This window comes from Gobio gobio (assembly GCF_949357685.1).
Source record: "Gobio gobio genome assembly, chromosome: 18".
In the NCBI taxonomy this organism is placed as follows: Eukaryota; Metazoa; Chordata; class Actinopteri; order Cypriniformes; family Gobionidae; genus Gobio; species Gobio gobio.
The window spans coordinates 12849925-12872241 of record NC_137111.1 but is presented as its reverse complement, the minus strand read 5'-3'; the positions used below and the strand labels follow the sequence as shown (position 1 = coordinate 12872241).

The 22317-nt window shown below is 38.6% G+C and overlaps 1 protein-coding gene across 2 annotated transcripts in view; it reads left to right on the top strand.

The window, feature by feature from the left end:
• Positions 1-22317, top strand: part of LOC307142376 (CUB and sushi domain-containing protein 1) — a 787545-nt gene that overhangs the window by 691255 nt on the left and 73973 nt on the right. For both annotated transcript variants that reach the window (XM_079843154.1, XM_079843155.1), the window contains 9 exons: positions 2647-2856; positions 8574-8762; positions 9834-10011; positions 12564-12709; positions 13227-13307; positions 13399-13512; positions 15550-15738; positions 16519-16665; positions 18970-19158. In XM_079843154.1, the coding sequence (XP_079699280.1) occupies positions 2647-2856; positions 8574-8762; positions 9834-10011; positions 12564-12709; positions 13227-13307; positions 13399-13512; positions 15550-15738; positions 16519-16665; positions 18970-19158 (1443 nt within the window). The remainder of the gene's footprint in view (positions 1-2646; positions 2857-8573; positions 8763-9833; positions 10012-12563; positions 12710-13226; positions 13308-13398; positions 13513-15549; positions 15739-16518; positions 16666-18969; positions 19159-22317) is intronic.

Below are 22317 nucleotides of genomic sequence, written 5' to 3'. Positions count from 1 at the left end.
CACAAATATGAAGTAAATAAGTAAAATAAAAATTTGACAATAAATTAAAAATATGACAAACATCCACAAACTTTTTCTTTAAAAAAATGTAACCATTCATCAGTATCTTGAAGTGGAAAATTTTAGGGATGGTATACTAATAATGCATATTGGCAGCATTGCGTAAATTTAATCTAACAGTTGGGGGGCGACAGTAAAAAATACATTTCTCAAGGGCAATTTTTGAAGGGGACACAAATAATACAGCCAAAATTGTTATTGTAAGGATATGTGTGGCGTTTTGGTGCACTGAAAAATTATCTTATGTCCGTTTTTTCTTTTCTCTGTCATTTATCTGGCCAACAACACAAAGCACCATGCGGTAATATAATTATTAAATTATCTTGCTTCTTCCATATAGTATTGGGCAAAACCCAACACAGTGGTAACTTAGATCTACAATATTAGCCTAATATCAGTTTACACATAGGCTTATCGCCGTTTTAGTTGTAGTGGGTGACTTAGAACAAGCTACCAAACAACAATTGCTAAAATATCAGACTTATGGACAGCCTAAACTAATGAAGAACTTTGTTCTCTCCCACTGGACTTGTGTGCGTAGGTGAGGTGCGTGATAGACCAAACCATTTGTGAGACAAGAGAGGGGGAACTTTAGAAATGTTTCTAAATTTAAAACAAAATTTAAATTTCTAAATTTTTTTGCCCCGTTTGAGTTTGTATTGTTTTTCTACTTACAACAGTTATTTTAAGTATATATCATTATATTACAATATACAATGTGGTTTTTAATGATATTTTTAAGGGGGGACAAGCCATAGGGTGGGTCCTGACCCCCCCCGCGATTTACGCCTATCATTGGCAGTGAACGAGGATATATGGCTGGTTATTGTTGGCTACCTCATGATTCCATATATGTCAACATGCATACGTCGATACATCACAAAGAATCATGTCAGGCCAGTTTTCAAAATTCCTCTATAGTCAACTGTCAAAATTTGTTGAAAAAACTTGACTAGTCAAGTTCCTCAAAATAAGCTAAATGTATATCTGACTAAATTTTACTTTTAACTTTTAATTTTACTATATCTGACTAAAATGTTAGTCACATTTTAGTCATGAAAGAGACTTGCCAAATTGTCAAACTCAAATAAAGCTTATGTTTTAAGATAAAATGGAGAGAGAAAGTAAAACTGTGCAACCTTCTGGAGCTGTGACAGAATAGAGTACCGTCTGTTAATTCAGCACAGCGCATAAGCTCGGGCACTGTCAGGTGATACTCGAGCACTGTCAGGAAGGTTAGTGGCATAATAGATCGTAACAAATAAAATAAAATAAAAACTTGTGTAGGTTCCCAAATATCAGTTCCAATTACTAGTTACTGCAAAACAGTGCCCTGATACTATAGCAATAACATAATTGTGTTAAGTTTAAGTCTTAAAATTAAAATATATTGTTCACCCAAAAATGCAGTCATCAATTATTCACCGTCATGTCATTCCAAATCCATAAGCTGTTACTTCATTATCTTGAAACTCCATGCAACCAAAACTGAAGAATTTCATGAAGACATTATAAACATAATCCATATGAATCAAGTTTAATTGATTGATTGCATGTCTTCTGAAGGGACACTAAAAGGATGCTTTATATCTTGGTTTAATTTAGTTGTTTATTAATACATAAACATTAATCAGAACACATACGTAGAGCAGGGAAGATCAAAAGTGCTTGCTTGAAATGCAAGAACAAACCTTATTGGCTCTTGTGTAGCAAACAACCACATTTGAACTATGAAAAGCCTAAATTAAATCTGTTCATTAAATAAAGCTATCATTCTTTTAAAATGACTGAGATCACGTTTTACTATGTATTTATGAACTTTTTAAAGTGTCAAAGTTCAGATTTCATAGAAAATATAATAATTTATGTCTCTTAACCCCCTCGAGTCGGTGGTCGCGCCGGCACGATCGGCTCTTTTTTTCTTATCAGTGCCAAAGAGACTCAAATAACTTTTTTATCATTCATTTGATCAAATCTTAAAGATTTGTAACGGCATGAGGGTGAGTAAATGATGATACAATTTCAATTTTTGCGTGAACTATCCCTTTAATACTAGAACTAATTTAAAATGGAAAGATTTTATTAAATGATTCACTTGTGCTCTCAAAAAATTGGTCCCTTATTTAAAAATAAAAAAATAAAACTATACATCTTTAATTTGTATTATTTATATTTTTAAATAATATATATTTTTTTATAAGTTGAAATAAATATGTTTTTATTGATAGATAGCTACATAGATTCTGACATGCAATGTCTTTGGAGTCTGTAGAATAAAGATCAGTTTGTTAGTAATACGTTTTCTTTCTCTTTTCTAGCAATATCACAGTTCACAGGGACCCAATTACTGAGCAAACACGATTGTTAGGAGTTTTTTTTTCTTTACACATATGAACATGAGTGGAAAACGATTCGAGATTCACCAATTAACAGCATTTCAGAGCAGCAGAAACAGCAGTTCTGCACAGGCCTGTCAGAGTTAATGGTTAAAAAAAAGCCTGTCACTTTAAAGACATTTCTTATGTAAATTATGCACATAACACACAGCCTGTTTGACACTGTGAAATGTGACCTCTCACTCCGCAGGGGCACACATCAAATTTCTCAACTTCACCTCTGAGGATAACCACGATTTTTTAGAGGTTCGCAACGGGCCGCACCACAGTAGCTCTCTGATTGGACAGTTCAGTGGAAGCCAACTGCCGCCCCCTCTGCTGAGCAGCACGCACGAAACCATCATCCACTTCTACAGCGACCACTCCGAAAACAGACAGGGCTTCAAACTCACTTACCAAGGTGGGTGACTTCCAACCTTCCATTTGCATACATCGCTCTTCTCTTGTAGACACTGGCTGTCCTTGATTTTGTATTGGCCCTTCATGTGGGAGTGACGGCCTTTTACCAGGATCATTGGAAATATCTAAAGATTCACTTCCTTTGAGATCACTGGGAGGACACTCCATTATGACAGCTGGGGTCTTGAAAGCATTTCAAAATCAATAAGATTGTGCATTTGGATGTGCACTTGGATTCCTCTCGATATAAATAACTCACCATTGTCTGGTCTCCTCGCTTGTAGGTCAAACTGTTCGTCTCTCTTTTTCTTATCCACTCTAGTCTGAGTTGAAAAGAGCCAGGCACAGCCTTGATCTGTGCTGCCAGACAGGCTTTTGCGGGGGGGGGGGGGGGGGGGGGGGGGGGTACTGATGCCATGTTCTGATACACAAACAATAATTCAGGATGAAATAATACGATTATAAAGCTGTTGATCATAAGCACTGCACCTGAAAAGCTGCCTAGAGATGCTTGTATGCTAGTTTGACAAGCTTCCTGCTTCTTCACCGAACTGGTGATTATACGCAGATTAACATGTTTGTCGCGTGTATGTTTGTCATAAATGCCTTGAAACATTATTTTAGTATCGTTAATGAATGTTGCTCAATTTGAAATGAAGTCAAATTAAGTTTTAGTCATTTTACAATTGTGGCACTAATCAAATTAGCATCTTAACCCTGTGAATCTTGACATATAAAATAATATTAAAAAAATTGCATATGTGTTTTGTTTTGTATCATATTTGATACATCAGGCTTTTATGGCTCATATATTATGATATAGGAGAATATGGAGTTCAAGCTCAAGTTGGTGCAGATGTTAGTCGAATGGCTACAAAGTAAGAAGAAATTCTGATAGCTTGTAATGTAAATCAATGAGATATTTATAACAGTATAACAGACTACATACGTAAAATGCTTATCAATTTTCACTCTATATCTCCATACAAAATGACTTAGAATGATGATATTTAAATGCTTATCTTTATGATCACTGTTGTTTTGATTGTGGGGGGCAAAACCAACACGTTCTCCCAACTCGTCACATATTATCGCTTGTTCAGGACCCTTCAGCATCACTTTTTAATGCACAAGATACTCCTTTAGCGTAATTTTTCGTCACGCAGGGTACTCCATTGATTTCAGTGACAAACCTTTGGCATCATACACAGACGAGTTGGGCATGGGAATGTTATCGCATGATTTAGTTTTTTTTATGTTTTTGCCATTATGACATGTTGGAGTGTGATTCTCATTTTAATCAGCCAGCATAATTGTATTCACATTTATTATATTTTTTATTTATTTATGCTATTTAGACATGTTTGAACACGAAACCCAACCCCATCCCAAAACCTACCCATTTATTATATGATATAAAACATAGGATATAACTGGCAGATACGACTGCAGGCACAATTTACTCAAAAAGTGCAAATATTCCAAGTGTTCCGAGGCCAAATTATTGATTTGTGTGAAGAAAATCCCCAAAATCGATCAGCGTCTCCATCCACCGAAGATCATGCACACATTGAAAAATTGCCGCCCGAAGAAACGTTACATCAGCTTTGATGGTGAAATGTCATTGGCTTTCATAGGTCTCGTGACCAATTGCATCATACTAAATGGTAAAATGGTAAATGTTAAATGGACTGTGATTCGTATTGTTGAGAAGGGGGTAGGTTTAGGGTGGGAGTGGGGTTAGTTGCTCCAAAATATAAAAGTAGCCTATAAATATATATAAATACTTTTTCTACTTTTACAAATGCAAAGAATTAAATGCATCTTGATCTTACGCATTGGGCAAATCAATGGAGTACCCTGCGCATCGTAAAATGGTGCTAAAGGGGTACCCTGTGCGTTAAAAATGCCAAGGGGTCTTGACCAAGCGTCAATAGGTAATGAGTTGGGAGTGAGAACGTGTTGGCAAAACATGAACAAATGCAAGATTTGATTTGACTTGACAATTGTGAGTTTATGTCTCTCTATTCTGACTTTTTTCTCACAATTGTGAGTTTATATCTCACAATTGTGAGTTTATATCTCACAATTCTGACTTTATTACACACAATTGCTAGATAAAGTCAGAATTGTGAGATATAAACGTGATATAATCTTTTTTCCCCCGTCAGAGTTGGACTTGCAATTGCAAGTTTAAATCTCACAATTCTGAGAAAATAATTATCTTTTAAAATGTTTTAATTTGTGGCAGAAACAAGCTTCCATAAAGATTAGCTTAACTAAATTATGTACAATTTACACATAGTATAAAGTAAATTTAACTTGGTCAGTTAGAGTTTGGGTTACTTTATTTCAATGGTCCACTTTTAGACATTCTACTAACTATAAGTTAATTGTCATCTACATGTCAACTAACTCTCATTAGAGTATTAGTAGACTGCAGTTGACACTACAAACAAGTATACTTTTTGTTTAGGGTTAGGCTTTGTATAAGTAAAATAAGTTGACATGCAGTTGTAAAGTTACTTATAGTCAGTAGAAGGTCCACTGGGGAGCATCAAAATAAATTGTTAGCAGATATACACTCACCTAAAGGATTATTAGGAACACCATACTAATACTGTGTTTGACCCCCTTTTGCCTTCAGAACTGCCTTAATTCTACGTGGCATTGATTCAACAAGGTGCTGAAAGCATTCTTTAGAAATGTTGGCCCATATTGATAGGATAGCATCTTGCAGTTGATGGAGATTTGTGGGATGCACATCCAGGGCACGAATCTCCCGTTCCACCACATCCCAAAGATGCTCTATTGGGTTGAGATCTGGTGACTGCGGGGGCCATTTTAGTACAGTGAACTCTTTGTCATGTTCAAGAAACCAATTTGAAATGATTCGAGCTTTGTGACATGGTGCATTATCCTGCTGGGAGTAGCCATCAGAGGATGGGTACATGGTGGTCATAAAGGGATGGACATGGTCAGAAACAATGCTCAGGTAGGCCGTGGCATTTAAACGATGCCCAATTAGCACTTAGGGGCCTAAAGTGTGCCAAGAAAACATCCCCCACACCATTACACCACCACCACCAGCCTGCACAGTGGTAACAAGGCATGATGGATCCATGTTCTCATTCTGTTTACACCAAATTCTGACTCTACCATCTGAATGTCTCAACAGAAATCGAGACTCATCAGACCAGGCAACATTTTTCCAGTCTTCAACTGTCCAATTTTGGTGAGCTCGTGCAAATTGTAGCCTCATTTTCCTATTTGTAGTGGAGATGAGTGGTACCCGGTGGGGTCTTCTGCTGTTGTAGCCCATCCGCCTCAAGGTTGTGCGTGTTGTGGCTTCACAAATGCTTTGCTGCATACCTCGGTTGTAACGAGTGGTTATTTCAGTCAAAGTTGCTCTTCTATCAGCTTGAATCAGTCGGCCCATTCTCCTCTGACCTCTAGCATCAACAAGGCATTTTCGCCCACAGGACTGCCGCATACTGGATGTTTTTCCCTTTTCACACCATTCTTTGTAAACCCTAGAAATGGTTGTGCGTGAAAATACCAGTAACTGAGTAGATTGTGAAATACTCAGACCGGCCCGTCTGGCACCAACAACCATGCCACGCTCAAAATTGCTTAAATCACCTTTCTTTCCCATTCTGACATTCAGTTTGGAGTTCAGGAGATTGTCTTGACCAGGACCACACCCCTAAATGCATTAAAGCAACTGCCATGTGATTGGTTGATTAGATAATTGCATTAATGAGAAATTGAACAGGTGTTCCTAATAATCCTTAAGGTGAGTGTATGGCAGACAGACTACCAATACTCTAATGACTGCTAGTTGACATGTAGTTGCAAAGTTACTGATAGTTAGAAGAATGTCTAAAGTGGACTATCGAAATAAAGTGTTGCCAGAGTTTGAGTAATTTCACTCATTTGAAGTTTACTTTGCAAGTACATTTTACTCACTCTTTGTAAATTTTACTCAAACAATGAATTAAGCCATGCTTTTAAAGTGTATGCTTTACTTAAAAACATTTAAGTAAACAACACAGTAGGGGTTGAACGACTTCCCATTTTTTCAAGTCAACATTTATGTGATGAAAGTCGAGTCGACGTCAACTAGTCGTTGATGACCTTCATTAATAAACAAATAACCCTGAACCTTGAGCTGAGACGCGAACACAAGTTTTCTTGTGCACAGGACAGCTATGGCATAATGACACAGCGCTACCCATAAGGTTATTGCTTCTACTACAACAGCTTTTGTATCAGTTCTTTTGTCTTTTGGTCGTTATATTTCTCACAGATTTCAGCTTGTTCTGAATCAGATACAGATAAAGTAGCACAATAAATATTATGTAGGCTATATGAATGCATTAGTGGAGAGAGCGATTGCGTGTGAATTCATTCTACTTGCCAGCGTCTCTCTACTAATAAGCTTTGAGTTTTAGTTACTGAGAAATATATGTTATAACTTTTCAGTTTCGAAGCTATTTTAGTGATACATCACAGAACAGTGTTGATACATTTCTGCACTACTGAATGGTTTTGTGTAAGGCGTGCGGGAGATCTCCGCGTGATGTGCAAGCTATGTGTGTGTGTTACAATGCAGCACGCATTTAGAACGGTGATTAACTGACCTGTACAATAAGCGTGCATTCTCCTGATCAATTTTGAGCTTCCAGATGGTATAATCAAACATGTCTTGTGGAGAGCTCTCTGAGTATGTATTTATATGTAATTTTTAACTGTTGGAAACAGAGCCTGGCAGCCTGCATGTCAGGAAATGGCTTATCCTGGCGTGTCCTCTATAGGCCAGCGACTAGTTGACGTCAAGCTTAAAGCGTCATGGCAGAGCATTAAAGTCGACTAGTCGATTAGTCGACTAGTCGGTGCAACCCCTACAACACAGTAGATTTCTTCTTACACTTTCAACCAGCCAAAAGTTGTATAATCTATAAGACAACATATCTACACAAGATAGGTAATGAGGTACCCAACCAAACACAAAGACCTCAATACTTGGTACACAATACTCAATAATGGTAACATTCAATGGATAGTTTTTGAGTATAAATGCGTCATTTTGAGTAGAAAATGAACTCCAGATGTCACAAAAAGTTTTTTTTATTTTTTATTATTCTTGTCTGAACAAACTTTTTCATTGTAGAAATAACATACGTTTCTTCTGTACTTTCACCACAGAATATTTTTTTATCAGTGTAAATAAATAAAGGAATAGATAAGTGAATCCAACAATGAGTTGTCAAACCCATTTTATTGGCTTTTTTTCTATTTGTTTTTTCTATTTTTCTAAATTTTTTCTAAAATAGAATTTTTCTATTTCTATTTTTTTCTATTTGGCATAAATATCTTATTGTATGTAGCTTTCCTATAGCTCAAACAGTAGAGCATGGCGCTAGCAACGCCAAGGTCATGGGTTCGATTCCCAGGGAAAGCAAGAATTGACAAAATGTAAAATGTGTACCTTGAATGCAATGTAAGTCGCTTTGGATAAAAGCGTCTGCCAAATGCATAAATGTAAATGTAAATGTTATGTTTCACAAAAGATAGTCACATGTGTTTGGTAACTATTTTAATCAATTCAATTATTTTATGTGGGCCCACTAGTAAATATCATACTTCAGCTTCCAGACATGCCTTTACAGATATTCATATGTTCTGTTTTGTTTTGTTTTGTTTTTGTTATTTTAGCGTATGAATTACAAAACTGTCAAGACCCATATCCATTCCACAATGGATACATCATCAACAGCGATTTCAATGCAGGCCAATCCATAACATTTGAATGCTTCCCTGGATATGTGTTGGTTGGCCAGCCTGTGCTAACGTGCCAGCATGGAATCAACAGGAAGTGGAACCACGCCTTTCCTCACTGTGAAGGTAAAGGGAAAGGAAGAAAGTATAGAAATGTGTTCTTTTTCCCTCTATCCCCATTTTCTTTAAGTTTCTCAAGTTTTGATTAGCACACTGTTATTTTTAGCCTTCTTTGCCCACACTTTGAAACAGAAAGCATCAAAAATTCTCTGACTTACAAAGGTATTATTGGTACCCTCCCAAATGCCTTTTTAACTATGCTCTTTAACTGAAGTTTTACTACTTTGTATTACTAGTACAATAGGAGCCATTGTAGTTTAAAGCCATCTTTAAAACAGACTTTGAAGACCTGAACAGTGGAGACATAGGCTACTGGGAGCTGTTCTAAATTGTAGCCTTGATGATTAGCGTGGGTAGTGTAGTGTGAAAGCCGACCTGTCTATTATCGATCAGCCGCTCAACTTGTTCCTCCCAGGCTTCCGTTTGCAGAGAATCTGAACTGCAAAGGCTATTGGGCCTTTTTTTCTTTCTTTCGTAACTGTGTTACTGTGTTGTGAACTCTGTGCCAGTATCTTCTATCCATGTCCTTTCTTGCAGCCTCGGGAAGGTTTTGTTCTCTTCCTCAGTTTTCACTCATCTGCAAATGAAACAGTACTCTCAGCTATAGGAGTCTTTATAGGAGTATATCGCCAAAAATGTAAATTTTGTCATGAGTTTAAGCACTCCCATTCCAAAACCTGTACGCCGTGTTTTTTTTCCCCATACAACACTTCACAGTGAATTCTGTAAAGCTCATAGAAGGACCAGAAAACATTAGAAAAGCACCTTAAAAGTAGTCCATATGACTCCTGAAAGTCTCCTAAAGTCATACAATAGTTTTGAAGGTCTTTTTTATAGTGTTATATGGTGCTTTTGGTCCTTTTGGGAGAATTATACATTTTGGGGGCCGGCGGGTGGGGGTTTAGAGCATATGGGTTTTGAACAACATGAGGGTGAGTGAATTATGTCAGATTTTTGGGTGAGTTATTCCCCTAACATTCAGATTTTGCTGCATTCCCTGGTGTTTAACATTTGCTGTCATTCTGAAAGACAGATTACTAATGCAGTCATGGTTGAGTAATGTTTATCTGCACACAGCTCCCTGTGGCTACAACGTGACGGCTCCAAACGGCACCATTTTCTCTCCAGAGTACCCAAATGAGTACCCAGACTCTCAGGACTGCACTTGGCTCATCACCGTGCCTCATGGTCATGGCATTTACATCAACTTTACCCTGCTCCAAACTGAGCCTGTGACTGACTATATCGCCGTCTGGTGAGCACAGCTCCATTTAACGAGTCGTTTGGCAAATATCAGACTGAGATGAGGACAAGGCAATTATTTAAGCTTGCAGACTAGACTAATGCTGCTGTTGTTGTTGTTGTACATCAAGCAAATCGTTACGCAAATCGAGCTCCACTTTGTTTACCAATATTTGTAGTCTGTAGTCAGTGCATAGCAAAATTTCAAGAAAAGTTCTGTCTTCTTTGAAGTTGTGAAGCTTTTCACTCAAAGCATTGGGGTAATTCTTAGAAAGAAAGAATATAACCCATATATAAATATATTTTCGACAATTAATTACGATAACAATTAAAGGTACAATATGTATAATTTTTGCATTAAAGGGGTCATGAATGAGAAATCAACTTTCCTTTGAGCTTTTGATATATAAAATGTCATGGTAATAAAATAATATCGTGTAAGTTTCAGAGCTGAAAACTTCCTTGTTACTCAAAGAAAAGCTTTTATAGACACCAGGCCCAGCAAACGATCGATTTCAAAATATTCCACACCTTGACGTCATCGTGTGGTGAAGCACCGCCTCAACAGAAAAAGAACAACACCTGGTTCTGTAGCCACGCCCACCAACTCGTGCCTGAGATGATATAGGCCTACATAGAGCTAAACCGCATTGAACGTTTAAGCAATAAACATACCACATAAGCTTAATTCGGATGCCAATATTATGAATGCATGGATGAATAATAGCCAGCTCATGTGGGGAAGACATTGCGAGTCTGTTCCTTCAGTTCACCACGGATTGGTTTGTAAACAAAAAACTGGATTTGCTGACAGGATGAGATTACATGAATGAATGAAGCAACACACTTATGTAAGTAAAACATGTTTGTTATATGTGATAGTATTGCACTGTTAAAGATCGTATTGATTATGTGTACATGTCTAACTGAAAATACTGTAGCACGCTGTCACAGGCTGGAGAATCCTTTATTTGTGGTGTTGTTGGTTCATTGCGATTCAGGATCAGACTTGGACATGTATGGGCCAGTGCTCGCAAAGCCTAACGTCCCGGGGCTGTGTTTTCCAGACGGGCTACCAAAACGTAAGCCTGGCCTGCCGACTATCTTAAATAGTGAAATAACATTCCTTTCTTGATGTGCGTTGTTCACTCTCTTGACTTGAAGGGGCGCGCGTGTGTGTGTGTACGGTTCGCGCTTATATCCCCAATCGGACGGTCCAAGTAATAAGATAATAACATTCCAATCAATAGTGGGTGGATGAGAGATGAATCATTGTGTTTGTTTGATAAAGACATTTTGCGAGCCCTGTGGGCGATTCATTCCGGTTGCCGTTTCCCCACACACTTTCAAAACAATCCCTCACGTTGTACTGACAGGGGAGCCGAAGATCATTAAATATGCAAAGCTTATCCAATCCTAGCCGTGGGCGTTTACTTTCACGTCTTCAGTGTGGCACGCCCATAAAACCCAAGCATTTATTGAGAGAGCCTCAAAACCAGGGCAGAAAATAGCCTATTACTTATTCATTATGATGTTTTTGAATGTATAAACCATACGAACATCATAAGTTGACCTCAGACAACAGTATAAAAAAAACAAAAAAAAAACAATTCATGACCCCTTTAAAATATCCCAAAACCACTAGAACAATGAAATATATATTTTATTGCCTTGTGTACTTACTTTATCCCAAATGTTTCCAACAGTGTTTAAATCCAGAGAAATCCATAATTTTAACCAGTGACACCAATAGCGTCAATTCCCCCATATCCTAAGCTGTCAGTAGAAACCATGGAAGCACAGTGTGCTTCTTGAAAAATGCAGAAGTAGTAGTTGTAGCCTCAAAGCCAACAATCTCTGGTAGTGTCTAGCCAGCCGCAGTTGACTGTTTTGCACAATTATTCATTATCGTTTGTTGCTGGATCTGTCGCTGTAGAGGTGAACATGACAACTCCCATGATTCCTTCTGTGTCTTAATACTCTGCTATTAACACTTTTTTATTATTAACAATTAATAGCCTGTCATAATACTCTTTCTAAGTAATTACTTTTCTCTATAATATTGTAATGAATTTTTTTATGCAGTCATTTTTAAAGAATTACTATACCAACCCACCAAATACATTAACATATACATTTTTAACAGTGTTTTCTTTTTCACCTTCACCTTAATTTCTTTGACTAAAGTTATTGAAATAACTGAATGTAAATCTCACTTTGTTAATATCAACAGAACACAGAGCAGAAGAGTAATCTGAAACAGTACTGAGTTGATTAAAATAAAATGGAAATATTAATCTTCGCTGCTTTCTCAGAAATATTGGATGTTAATCTTCAGAAGTCATTAAACAAGCAGACTAGTCTGTTAAGTCATCATTTTTTACTGTTTTCGTTCAAGCTGGTCTGTAATGTAATGCTTTTATTCAAAAGTCAGCACAATCTCACTGTAACTTTGGAAGTAAATACATTTTCGCAAACCACTTGGAATTTTGAGGCATTATTATGCTGTTTAATGGCAGGATCACAGGTTGTAATGTAATTTCAATGCATGTTTCCCTCTTCCAGGGACGGCCCAGAGCAAAGCTACCCACAGCTGGGGATTTTCAGCGGCAACACAGCCCTCGAGTCAGCCTACAGCACTTTCAATCAGGTTCTTATCAAGTTCCACAGCGACTTCTCGACAAGTGGATTCTTTGTCCTCAATTTCCATGGTTAGTTTCTCCTTTAAATGAAAAATTTTGCCACTGAAGTGCAATGCATACCGTAAAGTGCTGCTCGAAATATATTCGAAGCATGGGATTCAACTTGTTTTCATACACTAAGGAGGCATGACTGCTGCTTCTGATGACATCACGTTATTTCAGGAGATTAGAAGAGTCAAAAATAGAAGCTTCCTTTGGCCTCTTTGATTTCAGTGTCAGCATGCAGGCATGTGTTGAACAGCATAGGAAAATCGGAGTGTGAAAATGAACCAGTCTTTCATCTAAACTTCCAACTTTCATTCCAAAACAAGTCTGGCATATTTGTGAGTTGTAGACGGGTGATTTAAATACAACTCTGTATTCTTGTGACGGCTCTCAGTATGTCGATCCATATAACTGTATGTTGTCACATGTTGTATGTGTAATTTGTACTCTTGGTGGGTTGTTTTGTGTCTCATTTCATGCTTACAAAGGCAAATGAAAAGTCAAAATGCTTAAAAACTTATTTTTTTTTTCATTTCCTTAGCTTATCGGCTTAAGAAATGCCCTCCTCCCCCTATGGTTGAACAAGCAGAGATATTATTTGAAGACCAGGACTATGAAATTGGTATGAACAGCTGACCATTTGTAAAATAATATCAAAGACATGATGAAAAAAAAAATCGAAAAATTTTGAATTTATCTTATTGACCATGCAGGTGATATTGTGAGGTATCGATGCTTTCCTGGATTTACATTGGTTGGCAGTGATGAGGTCACCTGTAAGCTGAACTCTCACCTGCAGTTTGAGGGACCACCACCAGCATGTGAAGGTCAGTGAAGAAAACCTGTCGAAATATGTGAGGTATATATTTCACAATCAAAAGAAATAATATTTAGCAGAAAAATGTAATTACTCATTTACATTTTTTTTCTTTTATCTTTATTTTTGCATTTGAACTATTTACTGTAATGTAAAAAATAACAGTAAATTATTTAAATGGTAAAGTATTATGCTATGGTAGTATGGCAGAGTTTCTTTAATACACACTATATTGCCAAAAGTATTGGGACACCCCTCCAAATCATTGAATTCAGGTGTTCCATTCATTTCCATGGCCACTGGTGTATAAAATCAAGCACCTAGGCATGCAGACTGATTCTACAAAATTTGTGAAAGAATGGGTCACTCTCAAGAGCTTAGTGAATTCAAGAGTGGTATCGTGATAGGTTGCCACCTCTGCAATAAGTGCATTCATGGAATTTCCTCACGACTAAATATTCCATGGTCAACTGTTAATGCTATTATAACAAAGTGGAAGCAATTGGGAACAACAGCAACTCAGCCACGAAGTGGTAGGCCATATAAAATCACAGAGCTGGGTCAATGCATGTTGAGGCGCACAGTGCACAGAAGTCACCAACTTTCTGCAGAGTCAATACAGACCTCCAAACTTCGTGTGGCCTTCAGATTAGCTCAAGAACAGTGTGTAGAGAGCTTCATGGATTGGGTTTCCATGGCCAAGCAGCTGCATCTAAGCCTTACATCACCAAGTGCAATGCAAAAAGTTGGATGCAGTGGTGTAAAGCAAACCACCACTGGACTCTAGAGCAGTGGAGACATGTTCTCTGGATTGACGAATCACGCTTCTCTGTCTGGCAATCCGATGGACGAGTCTGGGTTTGGCGGTTTCCAGGAGAACGGTACTTGTCTGACTGCATTGTGCCAAGTGTAAGGTTTGGTGGAGGAGGGATTATGGTGTTGGGTTGTTTTTCAGGGGTTGGGCTTGGCCCTTTAGTTCCAGTGAAAGGAACTCTTAAAGGAGCACACCCACTTTTTGGGACTTTAGTTTATTCACCGTATCCCCCACAGTTAGATAAGTCCATACCATTCTCATCTCTGTGCGTGTCATAACTCTGTCTGACGCACCCAACGCTAGCCTAGAGAATATAAAAGAATATAATGTGCATGTAAAGGAGGCGTCCCAAAACTTTTGGCAATATAGTGTATGTTGCATACTGAATTTTGATAATCTCATTTGGTAATCTCATCTATTTATCTATTTATCTCATCTATTTAACCTAATAATATATAGTGGCCTCAAGTTATGTTTGTGAGGACAGATAAAGAGCATCATGATGATTTAAAAGTAACCTGAAACTTTACAAACATTCTATAGTTCGAGTTGTTTTATGGTAATGCAGGATAAGCACTATAAGAATCTATTGAATAATGCTTACAACTTACAGTTATAAAATGTACAATTACAATGGTTACAATTACAATATTTACAAAACATATTCAAAAGAGAGTACTTCACTTAAATAATTTAAAGAAGTTTGGCATCAGCGATCTGAAATAAAAAATGCTGAATCATTAATGTGATTCTTGTAGTCAAAGCTTGTAAAAATATATAATCCATAAAAAGATAGAACTGAAGCCCCAGAAGCAACATTGTTTTGTTGTATGGTCGACAGCTGCCTAGGGAGCAAGGGGGAAAAGCATTTTCGTTAAGAGAGTTATCCTCAGCAAAGCTTTTAGTTGTATTTCAATTTGAGCCGTTTGGCTTGTCTGTACTTTCTGTACAATGCCATGAAGAAGCGATAGTTCTCCTGGTTTGTTTCCTCCACCCTCCCGCCCACAAGGGTGGATTAACAAAAAGCTTCAAATCACTTTGTTGCTTCCTCAAACCAAGGCTCCCGGCCCCTGAGGCTAATCCAGGAGAAGTACTGCGCATGTTAGAGAAAGTTTTTAAACTTTACTGTCTTTACTGGAATACTCTGGAGCTTGCATCTTTGTTAGTAGGATAACCACATTGTGATTTGTAATAATAGGCATGATTCCTGTGCATGCTGTGTTTACCCTACAGCTCAGTGCCCTGCAAATGAGGAGCGATCTGCCTCCTCTGGTGTAATCCTGAGTCCGGGCTTCCCAAAAAACTACCCCAACTCCCAGACCTGCTCTTGGATCATCAGAGTGCTGCCTTCCTTCACCATCTCCATTTATGTGGAAATGTTCCAGAGCGAGAAGCAGTTTGACGAACTGGAGATTTTTGATGGTAGACTTTATTTATGTTTCCTCTATAATATAGTGCATTATATTATATTATATTATATTATATTATATTATATTATATTATATTATATTATATTATATTATATTATATTATATTATATTATATTATATTATATTATATTATATTATATTATATTATATTATATTATATTATAATATATTATATTATATTAATTATGATAAACAAAAACCTTCAACCTTTCAATGTATTACAATTAACTTGTTTTCAAGGCTCATTTGTGACACATTTGACAAATTAAAGTAAAGTCACACTATTAAAAATTGGCAAAGAGTCAAGCCAAAAACTGAGATGATAAAAACTAAAAAAAGCTTTGAGCTTAATATTTATGAGGAATGCTTAACATGTGGTCTGCATTTGACTCAGAAACATTGCATTTAGGTTTTGAGCATCAATTTGAGCAATCCATGCTCTTCTAAACAGACAGGAGAAGTTTTAAGATACAACACATTGCTCAAGCTTTTATTGGATGTTAGTGGATTTGAAATTATTGTAAAACTTTTACATGCTATTTTTGTGATGTATGTGTGTTTTAGAGCCTTTTTAGAGATCTTCAAGAAGCTAGCCAAGTGACGGGGATAAAAAGGAGTTTGGGAAACTTGGATATGATGTTTTGTTTGGTCTTTGGCTTGAAAAGTTTGAGAATCACTGTTCCTTTTTAATGTCTTGTCTGCCTTGTTGCCCAACAGATTCATGGTTTGCAATATTTAGCTTTACTTGTTTTTGTGATGTTTTATTTACCAGGGCCATCTGGACAGAGTCCGTTGTTGGTGGCTTTGAGTGGGAACCACTCCACACAATTGAATTTCACTAGCAAAACAAACCAGCTTTACCTCAGATGGTCAACCGATCATGCGACCAGCAAGAAAGGCTTCAAAATACGATACACAGGTTTGTTAAACATATTTACACCTTTTCATATTTCAAATTGTTTTACGCATCCAGAAGTACTGTAAGGGTTATTCTATACAACTTTGAAAAAAAACAGAATAAAAAAAAAACAGAAAGTACTTATTGAACAGAAAACCAGCAACACTTGTATAATGGAGAAATCAAAGAATCAAGAAAATCTTTAATCTTTTATTTCTGCTGAAGGCCTGTGCACCGGAACACGTTGGCAAATAAAAGACACTTTTTCTCTAGCTCAATTTGTTTGATTCTTTGATTTCTCTATTCCACATTTGATGCATCCAGACATCTTAATCAGACTTACATTTACAATTATGTCTAAGTCACCTGTTAGTACATTCAATAGAATTTAGTTAAATGTGTGCCAGATTTATTCCTAACTTTTAGCCCTCCAAGGTTGTTGCTTTGGATCCAAATGGGTCAATAAGTGAGGAAGTCAGCCTTTTCTACGTTAGCCCTCATTAGGCTAGAACCAGACATCCTACCTCAGGGGAGCCATTGGCAAGGCTGCTGTAATAGAGGTCAAAGATGCAGTAATGAATTTTGCTGAATAACTACCATGTCGTATTCTTCTGACCGACATTTCCACCAATGGCTAAACATGATATATGGGCCGCAAAGCCAGTGGCCATGATTACTTGGCATCTCTTTCAGTTCCTCTGCCTCTCTGTCAACATTTCTTGGTCTCTCTGTTCATTTCATTTGATCTTTCTGACATGCTGTGCCCTATGCAGGCCCATTATTCCAGTGTGATGCTACATGTTTCCTGTTTATTGGATTTTGTCATGAGCAGGCAGAAAGAGAAATGACTACATTGCTCAGAGGGATTGTGTTTTTGAAACCCTCTGAGTGGCTACTGTGTATTTAGATTCTTGAGTTGAAATAATCACAGGATGTAGGTAACACTTTTTGATAAATATAACACTTTTATCTCTACAAAACATCTTTCAGAAGCAACTTCAAGCCCTCCTTGTTTTTCCCGCCCTTCTTAGTCCGTTGGGCTTTCGGAAATTAGAATTCAGTGCCACGTGGACTTTTTTTCTAATGCTAGGTCTGGTTAATCACTCGCAGCGAAGTCTAGACCTCTCAGCAGAGTTTGTGTGATGATGCATTTGATTTGATCTGTCTGAAGTGAGATTAAGCTTTGACATCCCTCGAGCTTCTGCTTTCCTTTTTATGATGGGTAAACTTGTATTTGTCACATCAAAAACAAGATCTAATGATCTTTTCATAACCATCAAGCTGCATTTTCCCATTCGTTTAATCAAACGAATCAAACTTAAACACGGTTTTAAAGACTACATGAAATCAGAATTTGAGATTTATGGCTTTTAGTCCATATCATCTAAATGGTCGTGTACCACCATAAAATGTGACAAAATTAACTTATGGGATATTTAAAATGTACAGAATTTTTCTTGCAAGAAAATATGGATTACTCTTAGATAAAAATGTCTGTCTAATAAAAAGTTTTCTAGAGAAGTGGACAACTGCTTCAGTACTCAGACTTTACACTTTACCACACAGATCTAAAATATTGTACAAAAGTAAACAGAAATCTCCTAAAAATCAAACATTGAATTGTATTTAATTTTTTATTACATTTATTAGCTGCCAATTTAGGACAGTGAACACATTGTGGTCGGCACAAACCATTCTTCCTTATTCCAGCTGAAGCCATATCCAGATTCAAAGATTTCTTGTGTAGATTAGGTGATGGTTGTTGAATGTCACTCACTAAAGGAAAAAAAATGTTTTCCAGTTAAAATTTCTAAATATATTTACTTCAGAAGCAAAATTCTAATAGATAACGGGCCAGATTTACTAAACAGGGCAAATTAGCTTCAAATTAGCAATTCCATAATAGCGCGGATGGGAGTGGAAATTTCTGTGTGTTATTTACTAACAAGTATGCAAATAACTGTCTGTTTTAAGACATGCTTTTTGGGGGGTGTTAAATAATGGTGCAAATACCATTAAATTGATGAGCGCAAATCTTAGTAAATCACATTGTGTGACTCATTTAAATACTGTCCTCCCATAAATTTAGCGTCTGAAAGTCAAACTCCTACAAATGCATATGCAATATGCTCAGCCGCAAAGATAATTGGAATTACCACCACGCACAAAATAAAAAAATTTCACATTATACTAAAATCCACTTAAAGGTTGATCAAGGCCATGATTAGATTATGACATATTATGTATGGTTTAACAAGTTTAAATTTTCAAGAATCACCCTTAACATTATACTGTAACGAAACTGATTGCTGCTGTCTCCCATAGCTGCCTACTGCAGTGTGAACGATCCACCAAAGAAAGGAGGAGTCATCAATAGGGCGAGAGACCGGCCAGGCAGCAGACTCCAGTATTACTGCAATGCTGGCTATAGGCTTGTGGGTCACAGAAATGCCACATGCAGACTCCATCCCAATGGGCTTTACCAGTGGGACAATCCGGCTCCACTATGCCAAGGTAAATCACACTATTCAGAGACATTCACTGACTCAGGTCCCTCATTCAAATGTCTGGGAATTGCCTTGAAAAGGCGATCTGCCTCCTCGCATATGACAAAATGTGTCATTCTGCGGGGTGCTCAAAAGCACCTCCGCACGCCTCGACAAGAAGCCGCTTTTATTCCATTAAACACTTCCATCGAGGACTGTGCAATGAGATCACGAGTGTCCTTTGTCCCAATGTCATAATGGGCGACTCTTCAGTCACGCTAAGACTAAGACAGAAATGTAATTGAATGTGTTTGATGTGTCGCGGGTTTTCTTAATTTCATTGTTCATGCTTCCTTCTCTGCTCCTTCCTCTTTTATTGAGGTGGTAATTTTATCCTTCAGCCCACGTGGCGTTTTGTCTGCACTTTCTCATTTTGCACTGAGCCCTCACGTCTTCTGTTCCAGAGCATTGTCAAAGAAAATGGTCTCTTTTGGAGGTTTTCTGTGCGTTCATTAGCAAGACGAGTCATCTTTAGATCAGATGTGTATGTGCGTAAAAATAGTGAGCGAATGAGCCGTATGTAGGTCTAAATTTTCCAGTTGCTATTTGTGCAAGTTTAAGGCAGGTTATATGAGACGATTATAAGTACTGTATACAGCACTTTCCATGAGTAATTTAGGAAATTGAGCCAAACATTTAAAAGAATAATCTCTCTCTCTCTCTCTCTCTCTCTCTCGCTCGCTTTCTCTCTAATATAAAGCATATATAAAGCATATAAGCAGTGTTTTCATGGCAAAAGTTATCATTTAGTCAAATGCAACTGAATTAATTAAAGACACACATTTTCATTACACAAAACTGTTTGTCTTTACCATAAGAGTGTCTCTTTTGAACTTCACCAAACTAATGTGTGTGTGTGCCGCCAGCAACAGATAAACAAACAAACAATAATCTAAATCAGACTGTACTTTGCTCTTTCAAACCGATATTTCAGAGGTGAATATATTAAAGGTTATAAAGCATTTTAGGTTTCTTCTCATCATTTCCATAATGACTAACGTAATCAAACAATGTAAATTAACGTTAGGTTTAAGACATGATTTTTTTGAGCGGTAAATAATGGTGCAAATACCAGTAAATTGATGTGCACAAACCTTAGTAATCTTCTTGCATGATTGATTTAAATACTCTCCTCCCATCATTTTTTTATCTGAAACTCCTACAAATGCATATGCAATAATGTCAGACACAAAAATAACTTTTCAGCACTACTTTTTCACTGTGTGTCTTTAGTAAATCCTGACAGTAGTTTTTAACGCCAAAAGAGGGTTTGCTTTAGCGCAAGCTGTAAGTAAATCGTCTCGGTTACATATGATGAGTTATTCTGTAACAGAGGCTTTACGTCAGGGACTAACGAATGGGAGTCTCGTCTGAGAGCCCAATCACCTTTGAGTACTACAAAACAAGCCAATGGTATTGGTCTGTGGAATTTGCATTGTGAACTCCGCCAACCCACGTGGGTACATATGGAGCCGCATGCAATCTCGCATTATGTTACCTGCTGAGGAGCCGAGACTGTGTCTGGGGTATAGTGGTAGTGGCACGGGGACGTAACGTCTGTCACTACTACTTTATGTCAGGGACTGACGAATGGGGGCCCCTATCTAATCCTGCCACTACGGCTGTCTTCCAGTGTCCTGCGCAAGCCCGAGCTCCCTGTCGTGAGGCTAGCACGAGTGAAGGGCAAGGCTGTATGCAAGAATACCAAGGTACTTTGGGTAGCATATCCCAGGTTGAAATTCGCAACACACTGCCTGCCCAAAGACACATTACAGAATACACATATGACCCGTGTACGGGATGCATATGGAAATTCTCTGAAGTACCCAGCCCGCAGGGTGGAATGTTTCAACCTCGGAGATGGCAAGAATGGTCTTGCCAAGGGAAAGACGTGCTCGAAGGAGACTTACCGTGGAGATACACATGTAAAATAGAGCACGTATCCAGTTCGTGGAGTGGAATTGCGCAGCAAGCGATGACACCGAGCTGGTCAAACATATTGGCCACTGGAAGCAAGTACATGAGAGGAAACTGGCTCACGGAGACACTAGAATCGCGCAAATGTGTTGGGTGTCGCCCAGCCGGCAGCTCTACAGATGTCTGTCAGTGAGGCGCCATGCACAAATGCCCAGGAGGAAGCAACACTCCTAGTACTGGACAGATCCATGCCAAGGATGGGTCTGCCTCCTCCCAGGGCAGCACTTGCAAGTTCACCACCTGATCCCTAAAATGAGTAGTGGGAACCTTGGGCACGTATCCTGGCTGGGGTCTCAAGATAACATGAGGGTTAGCCGGCCTGAATTCCAGACATGCTTCGTCAGCTGAAACTGCCTGCAGGTGCCCGACCCTCTTAACCGAGGCCAGAGCCGCGAGGAGTACCGCATTCAAAGAAAGGTATTTATGCAGTCCAATGGTTCGGAAGGTGCTCTCTGCAGTGCAGATAAGACCACTGAGAGATCCCAAGAGGGAATCTGTTGAGCGCAAGGTGCATTCAGCCTTCTGGAACCCTGCAGGAACCTGATGGCCGCCGAGGGTGCCCCCCTGTGACTTCCGCCCTGCCCGCTCTGCAGGATATGCTTAATATCCTCAGCTTCTGGGTTGCCTCGACTGCGCCGCCAAAGAGGCGAGCCTGGGAGATAGGGGAGGTTAGCGAACATCACCTGTGGACATCACCTGACAGTGACCTTCGTCGCCCATAGAGTGAGGTCGGTGGCAATGTGCAGTTCTTACATGAACCCTGAATCAGCCCTGCCCTCGTGCATGTCCCTGAGCACCTTGGCATGATGGACCTGAAGAATGGCCATGGCATGCAGCTTTGTAAGTCCTTCCCGCGAGAGTGGACGAGAACTACCTTGGACAGGTGCTTTGGGTCACCGAGCCAGGTGGAGGCGCTCTGAGGACACAGCTGCATCGCAACAGAGTGCTCCACAGGGGGGACCCCAGTGTAGCCTTTGGCCACCATGCCATCGAGGGCAGAGAAGGCAGAGGAAGCCCCTGACCAGTCGCGGGAAGTCAAAGGAGACTTCCACGACCTGGTGACATCCTGATGCATCTCCGGGAAGAACAACAACTGGGGGCGGGTCCGCCCTCAAGAACCAGTCATCCAGCCTTGAGCGCTCGGGGCATG